The sequence below is a fragment of the Trichechus manatus genome, unplaced genomic scaffold, assembly GCF_000243295.1.
Source record: "Trichechus manatus latirostris isolate Lorelei unplaced genomic scaffold, TriManLat1.0 scaffold00015, whole genome shotgun sequence".
Classification (NCBI taxonomy): Eukaryota; Metazoa; Chordata; class Mammalia; order Sirenia; family Trichechidae; genus Trichechus; species Trichechus manatus.
Window position 1 is genome coordinate 3,225,175 of NW_004443951.1, and position 16,965 is coordinate 3,242,139.

The 16,965-nt window shown below is 40.4% G+C and overlaps 1 protein-coding gene across 1 annotated transcript in view; it reads left to right on the forward strand.

Moving 5' to 3' along the window:
• Positions 1-1,726: 1,726 nt before the first annotated feature.
• ORC1 (origin recognition complex subunit 1) overlaps positions 1,727-16,965 on the forward strand; it is a 38,262-nt gene continuing 23,023 nt past the window's right edge. Inside the window, exons 1-6 of the mRNA XM_004371730.2 lie at positions 1,727-2,041; positions 4,220-4,290; positions 5,192-5,291; positions 6,026-6,153; positions 8,332-8,510; positions 10,490-10,808. Coding sequence (XP_004371787.2) covers positions 2,028-2,041; positions 4,220-4,290; positions 5,192-5,291; positions 6,026-6,153; positions 8,332-8,510; positions 10,490-10,808 — 811 coding nt within the window. The 5' untranslated portion in view covers positions 1,727-2,027. The remainder of the gene's footprint in view (positions 2,042-4,219; positions 4,291-5,191; positions 5,292-6,025; positions 6,154-8,331; positions 8,511-10,489; positions 10,809-16,965) is intronic.

Genomic DNA, 16,965 nt, shown 5'->3' on the forward strand with positions numbered 1-16,965 from the left:
GTCTGGCAAAAGGGTTCTTTTTTCCCCCATGCCAATTCCTAAAATGCTTCCCGCTTCGCCAGGGACTGAGAATTTGCAATGGGGAAGCCGGAAGCCTACAGCGTCGTAAGCATTCCTGCCCTCAGCACCCTGAGACTCTCAACAAATGCTCTTAACCGTTCCTTCCATCTGTGTTGCCCCTTGTAAAGCACTCTCATCTGTTTCCTCCTCTGAGCATTACTGTTGCACTACAGGGAAGGCAGAATAGCAAAAGTTATTACCCCATTCTACGGATATAGCGATTGTGCCCAGAAACATTTCTAGGTCGCTTTTTGTGGCTAAGCGTCCTGGGCGTCTACCTAGGTCTTTCTCGGGATCAGTTGCTCTTAATTGCTGGGCTCTCGTCCACATTTTTTTTCAAGGAGAAAATTTTAATGGCACTTTTCCCACTTACCCTAGGCCGATCCCGGAATTGAGGGCAAGACGTGACAGTTGGCAAAAGCAATGTTTTCTTACCTTACGCTACCATCTGTGAAACGGCAGTGATTAGATATGTTAATTTTATCTTGTCTGTAAAAAATGATTAATAGTGCGCTTTTGTTTGTTTTGTTGAGTGATTGTGAACGCCAGTGGAGGTTTCGGATGTGACAGCACAGTTAACCAAACCTCTCTGCAACAGTTTTGAACTGTAACAGAGGCAATATGTGAACTTCAGAAGGTTTATGAATCCCCTGAAATTGAATGCAAAATTTTGTGTGAATTGTATGTGAGTTCCATAACATTCATGAAATGATTGAAAGAAAAAAAACCCAGAAACCATTGCCCCTTACAAATAAATGCAAGGGATTAAGGGAGTAGGGGAGTGAATTTACAATTATGCATTTTTCTTGCTTAATCCTCAACAATTCTAGAATAGTTTCTGGCACACAGTGGGTGTTTAAAAAATTATCCCCATTTTGTGGGTAAAGAAATTGAGATTCAGTTGACTTCTCAGTGGCTTAGGAAACCTAACTTGTTACAATAAACACGCCAGAAGTGAGCTCTCTCGCATGTATTAACATTATCCAGTTTCACAGTAAGGTGAAGTGGTTAAGAGCGTAGTCAACTGGAATCTGTTCAGAGTTTCAGTTAAGGCTGTGCCACTCTGTATAACCTTGGACAAGTTGTCACCTTGGAAGACATAATAGCAGCTACCTCTCATTTAGCAAATATTTATTATTGAGCAGCTACTGTGTACTTACTATGTACCAACATTGTTCTAGGATTATTGTGAGAATTAAATGAGATAAATATGTCAAGAGTTTTGGCCCAGCCTTCTGTCATATTGGCTCAATAAATATCTGCTATCATTATTTTTGGAGCCCTGGTGGCGCCATGCTTGAGAGCTTGGCTGCTAACCATAAGGTCGGCAGTTCAAATCCACCAGCTGCTCTTTGGAAACCCTATGGGGCAGTTCTACTCTGTCCTATAGGATTGCTATGAGTCAGAATTGACTCGATGGAGATGGGTTTGGTTTTTGGTATCATTGTTTTTACTGCAGCTAAATTATCTATTTTTCTTGGGTGTGTCCTTTGGACTGGGTGGCATGTATCTTCCAGATTTCCAGTATCTGTGACATCCAGAGCCTGTAGTGGGTATCTTCTAGATGCCAAAGCCTTTTGCATGGTTGAGTCAGGCCTGCCTTCCCACCCCATCCACCACCCTTCTTGGGGAATCTCTCTGCTGATGGTAGATGAGATGAAATGCTGGGTTGGTAAAAGAGTGGAGTACAAGAGGCTCTGATTCCCTTATGCTGCCTCTTTAGAAGAGTTCCTAATGACTTGTTTGAGCTTTTCATTGAAGAATAACACATACAGAAAAGTGCACAAATAATAAATGTACAGTATAATGATTTTTCTCAAAGAGAATATACCCGTGGATCCAACATGCAGATCAAGAGACATTACCAGCATCCCAGAAGCCACCCTGCCTTTCGGTTACCTAGGCTAGCCTCTCTTCCTGCTTCTAACAATATGGATTACTTTTGCCTGCTTTTGAACTTTATATAAATGGAACCAATATAGTATGTATTCTTTTGGTGTCTTGTTTCTCTAGCTCAACTTTATTTTGTGAGGTTTCCCCCACATTGTTGCATGCAATTGTAGTTGCTTCAATTTCATTGCTGTGTAGTGCTGCTAGGAACCTTCTCGTTCACACCTTTTGATGATATATGTGTGTTTCTGTTGGGTGTATTCCTTGGAATGAAATAGCTGAATCACAGGGTATGCATATGTTCAGCTTTGGTAGATATGGCCAGTTTTCCAAAGTGATTGTACCAATATCCACTTCCTCCAGCAGGGTATGAGAGTTCCGGTTGCTCTATGTCCTTTGTTCCTGATGATTGTCCTCCTGATGATTTTGAAAACCAGTTAGTTGATGTCATTCAGTCAGTCTTTCACCTACTGTGTGCCACGTCCTGACCTAGGCCCTGAGGATGCAGTCATGAATTAAAATAGACAGGGTCCCTGCTCTTTTGGAAGTTACATTCTAATGTGGGAAGCACAGAAAATACAGCATAATGGTTATTGCTTTGATAAAAAGTAAAATAGAGTGGTATAATGGAACATGATCCTTGAGGGATAGCATAAAGGGGGGCAGTGGGTAGCTTTCAACTGGGTGTCAGCGAACACCTCTCTGAGGAAGTGACATTGGAGCTGAGACTTGAGCCATCCCTGCAAAGATGTGTAGAAGAGACGATAGCAACTGCAAAAGTCTGAGGGCAGTAACAACCCTGATCTGTTTCAGGTTTGGAAAACAGGCCTGGAGCAGAGTAACAGGCAGAGGTGGAGGCAGGTTCTGCAGTCCAGTTAGTCTTCCTCCCTATATCCCTGCCTGCTCAGCCTAGGGACAGTCACCCACCCTTTCACACACATATGCATATACTGGCTGGTCTCAGTGCACCCAGCCCATGGTCTACTGGAAATGAATGTTAAACCGTATGGTGGCTTAGTTTTTGGAGAAGGACACCTGCTGTAGTAAACTGAAATAAAACCTGGATTTACAACAGTTGACAGCATGAATTTGAGTACTTTATAGATATGGAAACAGGCCTTCTGTATGCTGGTTTTTTGGTTTGAAAAATAAGATCACTGTGCCAGTGAAATCAAATGCTATAGTCAGTGTAGCAAATCAGATTGTCTATCCAACAATCAGATCATTAAAGAATTGTAGAAGGTTTGCTAGGAAATACTAATTTGCTGCAAAACAGTCTCTGATTTTCCCATTCTTTCAATGAGAGAGTTTAGTGAGTACTGCAGTTTACTTGAATCTTTTGTGTCTCAGTAGCTTTTTTGCTTGATTTCACTGTGGAAAAGATGAAAAGTTCCAGCTTACTTCTGACTGTTCCATGTTACATCATCCATTAAACCAAACCAAAAACCAAACCCATTGCAGTTGAGTCGATTCCAACTCATAGTGATCTGTAAGTTAGTGTTATATATTTTCTTGAACAATTATTCAGATTCAAGCACTTTTACTAATTTTTACCAAAAGATTATTGGATATTATGCATCCAAATTCATTTTTCACTTGAGCGCAAGTATTCTATTTGGTTTTACTCATCAATCAGTTCTTTGTTCTTTATTTCTACAATGTACTTAATTAAAATTAGATTGATTTTTAATAGTAGTATGTTGTGAATTATACTGTACGTAAATGTACTTAATAGCAATCATTCATACATCTTTTGTAAGCCATATACTAACAAGGCCTCAATATCTTCTCTTTTTCTTTTTGCTGTTAGTTTCTTCAAAGTATGCTAAAAGATACCTTTAAAAGCAGAAAATCTTATGAGTCAAAATGTTCCCAAATATAATGTGGAACATAATGCCACTGAACTTTAGGAAACCAGCTTGTTTAATTAGGATGTTGATACACTGTTCTAACTCTGTTGTTTTCAGCCTAGACTGGTATTATTGGACTCTCTATAGGAGTTCAAAGTAATTCTATGAGGTTTTTTTTTTTTCAACCCCAGATTTGCTAAATTTTAGCTCCATAAGAAAAATATTTAATTCAGGGGAAAGGTTTATTATTTTTTTAATTACTTAAGCTTAAAGATAATGGACCAGAATTCTTATTAAGTCTAGATTTCAGTTTCCAAATTATAAAGATGATTATCAGATAGGTTTTCATTCACATTTCTGTTTTTAACACTAAAAATATCCTTTTTTCCATATACTTTAATGCAAGCATTTCATTTCAGCTGTTTACAATACTCATCCAAGATCTGTCAGCTGCAAAGGAAAATACTTTCCAACTGCCAGAGCAGTACAGGTTAGTGACCCTGATTTTTTCTTTTAATGTAAGTAGGAAGATATATGTGATAAAATCCCTCGTCATTCCCCCAAAAGCAGCTTGCATGTTTTTGTCTCCATTCCTTGGAATCCCTCATTTCATTGCATCTACTCTTATTTAGTATTCAGGTCAGGAAGCCCCTGTGGGAAGCCCTTCCTCCACACCCACGAGACCTGACCTCTAGCTTCCACTAATACTTTCTTTCACTTCTTACTGTTAGTTGTCCTTCGATGATGTTGTTGTTTTAATTGCCATGTATAACAGAACAAGGAAATGTTGCAACGTTGCTTTAGAGCATTTATGTTTTATCTCTAGATTATAAGTGTTGTAAAGATACTTACAATCACTGTATCACTGTCTTTAGTTCCATATTGTTATGTAATTCTCACCTATCGTTGTGCCTCATACCTAGTAAATACTTTTAAACATTTATATTTCTTTTCTTATGTATTAACTCTCCCTCCTGAATCCCTGGGGTGGGATGAGGTACACAGCAAAGTACAAGACAGACACCAAAAACCAAAAAAAACTTGTTGCCGTCGAGTCGATTCTGACTCATAGCAACCCTATAGGACAGAGTAGAACTGCCCCATAGGGTTTCCAAGGAGCAGCTGGTGGATTCGAACTGCCAACCTTTTAGTTAGCAGCTGAGCTCTTAACCACTGCGTCACCAGGGCTCTGAGACAGACACAGATGATACTAAATTGCCTGTGTTTTATCTTGATTAGAGGTTGACCTTTTCCTTTGTAGAAAAAGCTCCTAAGTCTAAAATGTGTGGGCTTTTCTAGCAGCGCAGAAAAGAAGACTGAACTCATTGAAGGCAGGGACTAGTCCCTAGAATCCATCAGAGCACTGTCATGTAACTCTGACTTTTACACAGGAGCCATGGCATACTACGCCACAAGACTGAAGACCAGACAAACTTATTCATGGGTTGGCAGGCCATTGTTGGATCGAAAACTACACTACCAAACCTACAAGTAAGTGATGGGGTGTCCTAGAAATGGAGGGATGGGAAGGGGGGAAAATAAGTGCTTTGCACTATGATAGAAATGTGTCCTATAATTTTGGCATGTGGAAGTCAGTAATAAGTTTTGCAAGTGCAACCTCTTCCTCTCCCTTCCTTTCCCTTCCAGCTTGTTATATCCAGCCTGTTCTAGTGACTACAGATTGAGGATCGAGGGGCAATAGATAAGAACTGATTGTAAGGTGGGATTCTGTCTGATGGCAGCATAGATATAGCAGTTTGGGATGGGGGGAGAAATTGTTGTGGCAGGTTAATAAAATTTGATATGTATAATAATGTCATATAAATTTAAGGTGAGTTCTGTGTAATTCTGCAGGATAACAGAGTAGAATTAGATTTGGTACTATGTTCTCCCCAGCTCTAGAACTCTCTGAGCAATTTAATATGGTTATTGGGTGGCTTTCCAACCTTGGGAAGCCTTTGTCGTTCTGTGTCAATAATTGAGAGAAGTTGGGGTTCATATAAAATCCTCTGGGTTCTTCACTTGTTCCAAAACAGTTCATTCAACCTATTTCCCCTAGTCTTGCATGTAACTAGGTAAATTGGTTTCCTGGTAGGAGAGTGGTCAGCAGAGAGAAACTAGTTAGGGGATTTTCCAGCTGGAGAGCATTTTCCTCTGCCCAGAGGGTCTGAAGAGCTTGGCCCGCCCTAAGTGATTTCCTTATGTGCTTCTCTGTTACTTTCCAGTGAAATGTGTGTGAAAATAGAAGGTTGTTCGACTCAGATTCACATCCAAGTTGGACAGTTTGTGCTGATTGAAGGCGATTATGAAAAATATCCATATGTTGCTAAATTGATCGAGTTGTTTGAAGACGGTGAGTTTGGGGCCGGAGTGAAAACTGTTTCTTGACGTGAATGACTGGGAAGTGCTAATCGGCGAGGAAGAAGGGAAGTTGCTGATTCCTGTGTTCTCGGTAGCACTCAGGGCACCTTTGAGTGTAAAGTGGGGTCACTTAAACACTAGTTGTACCTTCTTCCAAAGCAAAGATGTCACCTTGAAGACTAAGGTGCACCTGACCCAAGCCGTGGTGTTTTCAATCACCTCATATGTATGCAAAAGCTGGACAATCAATAAGGAAGACTGAAGAAGAATTGACACCTTTGAATTATGATATTGGCAAAGAATATTGAATATACCATGGATTGCCAATAGAACGAACAAATGTGTGTTGGAAAAAGTACAGCCAGAATGCACCTTAGAAGCAAGGATGGCGAGACTTTGTCTCATACTTTAGACATGGTATCAGGAGGGATCAGTCCTTGGAGAAGGGCACCATGCTTGGTCAAGTAGAGGGTCAGTGAAAAAAAGGGGGACCCTCAATGAGATGGATTGACGCAGAGGCCACAACAATGGGCTCAAGCATAACAACGATTATGAGGATGGTGCAGGATCGGGCAGTGTTTCGTTTGGTTGTACATAGGGTTGCTATGAGTTGGAACCAACTCGACGGCACTTGACGACAACGACCTTCTTCCGTCTAGTGAATCTCTACACTCACCAGAACAGCATTGGGTAAAATGGGATTACAGGGATCAAGAATTTAGATTTGCCATCATTGTTAGGAGTAAGAATGACCATTAAGGCAATATTTTTGGAAGTGGGAGAAAGGATGAATGGGAAAAAAACAGGTGCTTTGCACTATTATAGAGATGTGTCCTGTAACTGTGGCATGTGAAAGTCAGTAATGAATTTTGCAAGGGCAACCTCTTTTCAAAAACCAAACCCATGCTGTCAAGTCAATTCGGACTCATAGTCACCCTATAGGACAGAGTAGAACTACCTCACAGGATTTCCAAGGAGCAGCTGGTGGATTTGAACTGCTGATCTTTTGGTAAGCAGCCGAGCTGTTAACCGCTCCACCACCAGGGGTCCAACCTCTTTACAAGGAAGGAGATAAATCAGATTGGGAAAGTGTATTAGTTGGTGTTCAGTCAGGGAAATAAAAACACTTCAGGTGTTTTACTCAGAAGGATTTGATTACAATTGTTGAAAAGGCTAGGGGAACAAAAGAGGGAAGATGATGTTGTCCTGAGATCAGTATGTGCAGGAAGCCACTACTGCTGGAGGAGTAAGAGGAAAGATGGTGTTAACCAGAGCCTACGAGCCCACACTCACAGCCTCAGCTGAATTTCTGAGCTTCTATCCCTCTGCAAAGCAGGAGAGCACAGAAAGGTGGGAATGGGTGGGACTCCAAAAGGAGGATTAAGAAGAAAGATGGTAATTTGAAACTACACAAAACTGCATCTTCCCAGAGGTAGGAGAGGAAAGATTGTGGCAGTTAGATAGTCTGATGGTAGTTTGGATGCCTAAAAGAAGGAACTGATAGCATGAGTGGGTAAAGATGTTTTACATTACACAGATTGGAGGGGTATTTGCAAGGCATGAAGAAACTCCTTATCAAACTACTGTCCATCATGGGGAGCATATCAGCAGCAGATTAGTGTTTTGTGCATAGATTTTAGAATCATTGTGTGATGCTCCATAGGATGGCTTCAGTCTTTGAAGAGAGCTAAGGGAGAGAAGGGGAATGATGGTGGCACTCGAGAGTGTATGTCCTTTTACTGGGAGCTGATGCTGCTGTGGAGTGTTACTAGCAGTGTATTATAATGTTACAGCTGAAGATATAAGCAAACATTTGCCAGACGTCATCTTAGTCTCAGTGGCCGTTACGCTAGTCCTTGCTCAGATTTTCACTTTGCTGCTGTTTGATGGCTTATTTATAATCACTGATGAGGTCTGGTTAAGAGCAAAGTGGGAAGAGCATGGGTGGAGTCAGATCACTGGGACCTTTGACAAATTATTTACAGTCCTGTAACTTGATTTCACCTGTAAGAGGGGGATAGCCATAGCACCTACCTTGTGGGGTTATTATGAGATGATGCATGTTGAGTGTTCAGCGCAGGATCTAGCATATAGGAAATGGTCAATAAGTTTATTTTAGTAGGTATGTTTGCAAATATTCTTCCTTATTTCCACCTAATCTCTCTCCTAGATTCTGAACCTTATTCTAAGAAACGTGCTCGAGTACAATGGTGTGTCCGATTCTGTGAGATTCCTGTTTGTAAACAGCATTTGTTGGGCCGGAAGCCTGCAGCGCAGGAGATATTCTGGTATGATTACCCTGCCTGTGACGACAACATTAATGCCGAGACCATCATTGGCCCCGTGCGGGTAGGTGGTGCCTTGGTCGTCAGTTCTGTCGTGAAACTTACTTCTGCTTCCTAAACTGCATGGCCTCAAAAATATTACTGGCTCTAATTTACCCCACAGGAAATGAATTTTCACCTGTCTTCTCTGCTTGCCTGCCTGCTGAATCTCAAGAAATATTTATTGAGAGCACTTATCATGTGTTAGGAGCCTCCTAGAGGAAGTGACATTTAGGTTGTGACCTAAGAGATGAACAGGAATTAACAAATGTATCTTAGTGGGAAATTATATTTAGCTATGTTGTAGCCAGCATCAAGCGTTGTGAGGCTAAATACGATTACTTAAATGAGTACTTCACCTTGAGTAAATCAGTAGAGTGCTAGTTGCTGCTAGCAAATTTGTGTTATGAGATTTTACGGTAAAACAGGTGCTGATGAGCTGCTGGTTTGTAGGCTGAATTGAGACACCAGCTTGAAGACTAAACCAAACCTACTGCTATCATGTTGATTCTGTCTTAGTGACCCTATAGGACAGAGTAGAACTGCCCCATAGGGTTTCCAAGGCTGTAAATCTTTATGGAAGCAGACTGCCGCATCTTTCTCCTGCGAAGCAGCTGATGGGTTCAAACCGCCAACCTTTTGGTTCACAGCCAAGCGCTTTAACCACTGTACCACCAGGGCTCCTCTTTGAAGACTAACGATATTGGTTATTCCTAGAGCTACTTCAGGTCTCAAAAGTGGGATTAGATCATTATGTGAACTGTGGTTGTATGGTGATTCATATGTTTGGTTTAATGGTAGAGCAGAGAGGCTTTGGCCTGGCAGGGCTCTGTTCAGATTTTTCCAGACTGTGGACCCACCATAATATATGCTATAAAATAGTGTTATCTCTGAGGAAGATCAATGAAAGAGAAAGCTAAGTAGTGAAGGGCAGATGTAGAAGTTGAAACAGCAGGTTAGGTAGATTTGGAAAGGCAGAGGAGAGGGAAACAGTACTTTAGGCAGGAGTATGATGGTGGGATGGAACGGGACCCTGAGAAGCCCAGCTTGACTAGTGATGGAAGGCTATTTTGAGGAGAACTGAGCCCTGGTGTGGCGCAGTGGTTAAGAGCTTGGCTGCTAACCAAAAGGTTGACAGTTCGAATCGAACAGCCACTCCTTGGAAACCCTGTGGGGCAGTTCTACTCTGTTCTATAGGTTTGCTATGAGTTAGAATTGACTCAACAGCAATGGGTTTGGTTTATTTTTGTTTTTGAGCATTCAGTGGGTGAGATGGTGCTAGATTTTAGAAGACATTATAAACCAGTTACGTAATCTGATCTTGCTCCCTCAGCACAAATAGTGAAGGTCGGCAATTCAGACCCACCCAGAGTTGCCTCAGAAGACAGGCCTAGTAGGCTATTTCTGAAAGATCGCGGCCTTGAAACCCTATGGAACAGTTCTACTCTGTCACACAGGGTCACCATGAGGCAGAATCAATGAACAATCTAATCTTGCTACAGTTGAGAGCCATTATAGGCTAGTGAGACAAGGAAAGACTATTGCGCTTAGGAAAGTTTTTGTGGGAAAATTTGTCATGGGTAAATAGAATGGAGTAGAAAAAAAAGCATTGTTGGGTATGGATATCAGCTTGGGAGGAGTCTATGGAAGTAATAGCGGAGTGAGATGATGTGTAATTGAACCAGGGTAGGAGTGGTAGGAGTTAAGAGGTGAAGGCAATAAACATTTCAAAAATGAAACAAAACGAATAATTTACTCTAGCTATTTTGTTGACATCTTTAAAGCCATTAATGATTAAATGAGTAAATGCTCAGTAAATCTTAACTATTCTCATGGTTTTCTCTATCAATATGCTATGCCACGTCTAGGCCTCTTTAGACTGAAAAAGTAATGTTCCAGGCACAGATGGGGACTCAAATACTTTTCAGTTATAGCTCTGATGGAGCATTTCTTGGCTCTTTTGGTCCTGATCTCTTCTACCCTCATATTACTTCCTAAATTCAGGTAGTAGCTTTAGCCCCAGATGAAGTGATACCTGTGGATTTGAAAAATGAAAAGACACTCTTTATGAAACTATCCTGGAACAAAAAGAAGTTCAGACCACTGTCCCCAGAACTATTTGCTAAGTTGGATAAGCTACAAGAAAGCAGCCCCAGGAGCCAGAAGCCCATGGGAACCAAGACTAAGAGTGCAGAAAGCCATGCTTGGACTACAGCAGAGCATGCGGTCAAAAGGATTGAATCAAGGCACTCCACCTCCAAATCTTGCCAAACTCCAGCCCATTCTGTCACTCCAAAGGCAAAGAAGAGGTTGGAGCTCTACAGTAAGTGAATGGGTCACAGTGGGCAATATGGGGGTAAAGGAGTAGATTAAAAATATTAATTCAAGTGAAAGTGTTGAGTTAGTACAGCAGTAGGCCAGGAACTGATTGGACATATGTTGAAATTTTCATTCCATTGGCGGAGTGGCTGGCCAGGTTACCCTTATGGTTCCTCCTCATCCTGAGATTGATCCCCATTGTTTAGTGTTGTGCTAAACACAAAGATGAACACACTAACCCTTTTTTTTGCATTGATAAATTTTAAGTACTCTCAACGTGCTAGGCCTTGGGACACAAAGACCTGTCTGTACACTCTCACTGGGGGAGTCGTAAAAATCAACGGTCAAAACAGTCCCTTATGTCTTCTGATATGGGAATATTCAAGGTTCTTTGGAAGCGTAGAGGAGCATCTAATATCAAGGTTCAGGTCCAGGGGAATGAGGGAGAAGAAGAAATCTAGGATGATCCCTAGGTTTCTGAGCTTCAGGGTCTTACCATGTAAGGAGTAAAATCTCAAACAATTTCAGAGCATTTAGATGCTAAAATGATACTAGAGTAAGGCTTCTTACCTCTAGTATGTGCTATTTAAATGGAGCCTTGAGAAATGGTTACGATTTAATGGACTGGGACGGGCGCAGCCTCAACGAACAATATTTAAGCAAGAATGAGTGTGGTATACGTGTGAGACTTGGCTAAAGTGAGGATGCTTTGAGAAGTGGTAGGAAATAAGGTTAGAGAATTAGGATGAGCTTCCTGAGAGACAACTTTTTGTTTACTTCCTTGCCCAGAAAACTTCCTAGTGTCCTCCTTTGATAATAAATGAGAAATTTTAGACTGTTTCTTGGCAGACTACTATAAAGGGAAGGTTACAGGATTTGAAGTTAGAAGACCTCGGGCAAGACCCTTGGAAATCTGGTCACAACGATTCATCCTTGTTTTAATATTTTCTCCTTGAACTCGGCTGGGCTGGTCTCATCTCTTCCACTTCCAGAACTTGGGACACTTTCTGCCTCCAGACCCTCACTCAGCATTCTCCCTGCCTGGAACGATTTTCACTGCTCTTTCCCTCCCCCTGCTTTCCACTTCCACTATGAATCCTGACTATCCTTTAGCTCATAGAGGTCGCTTTATGTCCCCCTTTACCCCTGCCCAAACGTTTTAGAAAAACTTAAAACCTACAGAGAAATTGCAAGAATCATACAATGAACACTCATATATTCTTCACCAAAGAAAAAAAAAATCAAACCCATTGCCACTGAGACAATTCTAACTCATAGCAGCCCTGTAGGACAGAGTAGAACTGCCCCCATAGGGTTTCCGAGGAGCGGCTGGTGGATTCGAACTGCTGACCTTTTGGTTAGCAGCTGAGCGCTTAACCGCTCTGCCATCAGGGTGCCATTCTTCACCAGTTGTTAACATTGTGCTCCATTTGCTATCTCCCTTCCTCTCTCCTTTTCTTTTCTGTGTGTGTGTGTGTGTGTGTGTGTGTGTGTGTGTGTGTGTGTGTGTGTGTGTGTGTGTAGATGGATATGTATATGTATGTACATGCATATACACGTACACATGTATGTGATATCTACAAACTTGCATGTATCTCCTAAGAACAAGGGCATTCTCTTCTATAACCACAATACAATTATCACATAAGAAATTTAACATTGATACAGTATTATCTAATACAGGGGTTGATAAACTACAGCCTATGGACCAAATCCAGCCTACCTGTTTTTGTATAGTTTTCAACCTAAGAATGGTTTTCTACATTTTTAAAGGATTTTTTGTAAAAAACAAAAACATACGATAAAGACTTGGAAATAGCCCACAAAGCCTAAAATATTTACCATCTGGCCCTTTTACAGAAAAAGCTTGCCAATCTCTAATCTATTAAACAGTTCTCATTCCAATTTAAAGATGTGAAACAGTAATGTAGTTAAACTGTTTAAAACAAGTATATTCAGAGAAGGCCCATTCCTTTCCTTATCCTCCCACCATGTTTCTCCCCCACCTTTTGCAGGTAACTCATTTTATTAGTTTTTGGTTTATCTTTCCTCTGTTTTGCAAAACTCAGCAGATAAACACACGATCTTATTTCCCATTCTCTCTCAACCCAGTGCAGTAGCTACTGGATATATTCTTTTCTATCTTACTTTTTTTTTACTGTTGGTATCTGAAATTTACTCCATGGCAATTCTAAGACATCATCCTCTTTCTTTTATATGTCACTAGTCCTTTTTTCTTTTTTGTTATGCTTTAAGTGAAAGTTTACCATTAAAATTAGTTTCTCATACAAAAATTTATACACACGTTGTTATGTGACCCTAGTTGCTCTCCCTATACTGTGACAGCACACTCCTCCTTTCCACCTTGGATTTTCCATGTCCATTCAACCAGCTTCTGACCTTCTCTGCCTTCTCATCGCACCTCCAGACAGGAACTGCCCATTTTGTCTCATGTATCTACTTGAGTTAAGAAGCACACTCTTCACGAGTATCATTTTATGTCCCATAGTCCACTCTAATCTTTGTCTGAAGAGTTGACCACAGGAATGGTTTTAGTTTTGGTCTAACAGAGAGTCTGGGGGCCATGTCTTCTGGGGTCCCTCCAGTTTCAGTCAAACCATTAAGTCTGCTGTTTTTACTAGAATTTAAGTTCTGCACCCTATGTTTCTCCTGCTTCATCAGGGACTTTGTTGTGTTGCCTGTCAGGGCGGCCATTGGTGGTAGCTGGGCACCATCTAGTTCTTCTGGTCTCAGGCTGATGAAGTCTTTTGTTTATGTGGCCCTGTTTGTCTCTTGGGCTAATATTTTCCTTGTGTCTTTGGTGTTCTTCATTCTCCTTTGCTCCAGGTGGATTGGGACCAATCAATTGTATCTTAGATTGCTGCTTGCTAGCTTTTAAGACCCCAGACGCCACTCACCAAAGTGGGATACGTACATTTTCCTAATAAACTTTGTTATGCCAGTTGACCTAGATGTCCCGTGAACCGTGGTCCCTAGACCCCTGCCCCTGCTACTCTGTTCCTCAAAGTGTTTGGTTGTATTCAGGAAACTTCTTAGCTTTTGGTTTAGTCAAGTTATGCTGACTTCCCCTGTAGTGTGTGCTGTCCTTCCCTTCACCTAAGATAATTCTTGTCTACTATCTAGTTAGTGAATACCCCTTTTACTCTCTCCCCACCCTTGTAACAATCAAAGAATGTTTTCTTCTATGTTTAAACCTTTTCCTGAGTTCTTATAATAGTGGTCTTATACAATATTTGTCCTTTTGCGACTGACTAAATTCACTCAGCATAATGCCTTCCAGATTCCTCCATGTTATGTTTCACGGATTCATCCTTGCTCTTTATCGTTGCTCAGTATTCCATTGTGTGACTATACCATAATTTGTTTATCCATTCGTCTGTTGATGGGCACCTAGGTTGTTTCCATCTTTTTGCTATCGCCAACAGTGCTGTAATGAACATGGGTGTGCCTATATCTATTTGTGTGACAGTCTTATTTCTCTAGGGTATATTCCAAGGAGTGGGATTGCTGGATCGTATGGTACTTCTGTTTCTAGCTTTTTAAGGAAGCACCAAATCAATTTCCAAAGTGGTTGTACCATTTTACATTCCTACCAACAGTGTATAAGTGTTCCAGTCTCTCCACAACCTCTCCAACATTTATTATTTTGTGTTTTTTGGATTAATGCTAGCCTTGTTGGAGATGGTATCTCATTGTAGTTTTGATTTGCATTTCTCTGAAGGCTAATGATCGTGAGCATTTCCTCATGTGTCTGTTACCTGCCTGAATGTCTTTGGTGTAGTGCCTGTTCATATTCTTTGCCCATTTTTTATTTGGGTTATTTGTCTTTTTGTTGTTGAGGTTTTGCAGTATCTTGCAGATTTTAGACACTAGAAGCTGATCGGATTTGTCGTAGCCAAAAATTTTTTCCCAGTCTGTAGGATGTCTTTTTACTCTTTTGGTGAGGTCTTTTGATGAGCGTAAGTGTTTGATTTTTAGGAGCTCCCGATTATCTAGTCTCTCTTCTGGTTCTTGTGCATTGTTACTTATGGTTTGTATTGTGTTTATGCCATGTATAAGGGCTCCTGGTGTTGTCCCTATTTTTTCTTCCATGTCTTTATCGTTTTCGATTTTATATTTAGGTCTTTGATCCATTTTGAGTTAGTTTTTGTGCATGGTGTGAGGTATGGGTCTTGTTTCAATTTTTTGCAGATGGATATCCCGTTATGCCAGCACCATTTGTTAAAGAGACTGTCTTTTCCCCAATTAATGGAATTTGGGCCTTTGTCAAATATCAGCTGCTCATAGGTGGCTGAATTTACATCTGGATTCTCAATTCTGTTCCGTTGGTATATGTATCTGTTGTTGTACCAATACCAGGCTGTTTTGACTATCTTGGCAGTATAATAGGTTCTAAAATCAGGTAGTGTGAGGCCTCCCACTTTGTTCTTCTTCTTGAGTAATGCTTTACTTATCTAGGGCCTCTTCCCTTTCCATATGAAGTTGGTGATTTGTATGTCCATGTCATTAAAAAATACCTTTGGAATTTGGATTGGGATTGCATTGTATCTGTAGATCACTTTGGGTAGAATTTACATTTTCACAATGTTGAGTCTTCCTATCCATGAGCAAGGTATGTTTTTCCACTTATGCAGATCTCTTTTGGTTTCTTGCAGTAGTGTCTTGTAGTTTTCACTGTATAGGTCTTTTACATCACTGGTTAGATTTATTCCTAAGTATTTTATCTTCTTGGGGACTATTATAAATGGTATTGATTTGGTGATTTCCCCTTGGAAGTTCTCTTTGCTGGTGTAGAGGAATCCAACTGATTTTTGTATGTTTAGCTTGTATCCTGATACTTTGCTGAAATCTTCTGTTAGTTCCAGTAATTTTCTTGTGGATTCTTTGGGGTTTTCTGTGTATAAGATCATATCATCTGAAAACAGAGATACTGTGACTTCTTCTTTACCAATTTGGATGCCCTTTATTTCTTTTTCTAGCCTAATTGCTCTGTGTAGGACCTCAAGCACAGTGTTGAATAAGAGTGGTGATAAAGGGAATTCTTGTCTGGTTCCCATTCTCAGTGGGAATGCTTTCAGACTCTCTCCGTTTAGGATGTTGTTGACTGTTGGCTTGGTATAAATGCCCTTAATTATGTTGAATAGTTTCCCTTCTATTCCTATTCTGCTCAGAGTTTTTATCATGAACGGGTGTTGGACTTTGCTGAATGCCTTTTCTGCATCAATTGATAAGATCATGTGGTTCTTGTCTTTTGTTTTATTATTGTGATGGATTACATTGATTGTTTTTCTAATGCTGAACCATCCCTGCGTAGCTGGTATGAATCCCACTTGGTCATGGTGAATTATTTTTTTGATATGTTGTTGAATTATATTGGCTAGGATTTTGTTGAGGATTTTTACGTCAATGTTCGTGAGGGATATTGGTCTGTAATTTTCTTTTTTTGTGGTATCTTAACCTGGTTTTGGTATCAGGGTTATGCTGGCTTCATACAATGAGTTTGGGAGTATTCCATCCTTTTATATGCTCTGAAATACCTTTAGGAGTAGTGATGTTAACTCTTCTCTGAAAGTTTGGTAGAATTCTCCAGTGAAACTGTTTGGGCCAGGGCATTTTTTTTTTGGTTGGGAGTTTTTAAATTACCTTTTCAATGTCTTCTTTTGTTACAGGTTTATTTAGTTGTTCTATCTCTGTGTTAGTTTAGGTAGGTAGCGTGTTTCTAGAAATTTGTCCATTTCCTCTAGGTTTTCAAATTTGTTAAGAGTACAATTTTTCATAGTATTCTGTTATGATTCCTTTAATTTCAGTTGGGTCTGTTGTGATATCACCCATCTCATTTCTCATTTGGGTTATTTGCTTCCTCTCCTGTTTTTCTTTTGTCAGTTTGGCCAATGGTTTATCGATTTTGTTGACTTTTTTTCAAAGAACCAGCTTTTGGTCTTGTCAAGTCTTTCAATTGTTTTTCTATTTCATTTAATTCTGCTCTAATTCTTATTATTTCCTTTCTTCTGGTGCCCGAGGGCTTCTTTTGCTGCTGTCTTTCTACTTGTTCCAGTTGTAGGATTAATGTTTTGATTTTGGCCCTTTCTGCTTTTATATGTGTGCATTTATTACTATAAACTGACCTCTGGGCACTGCTT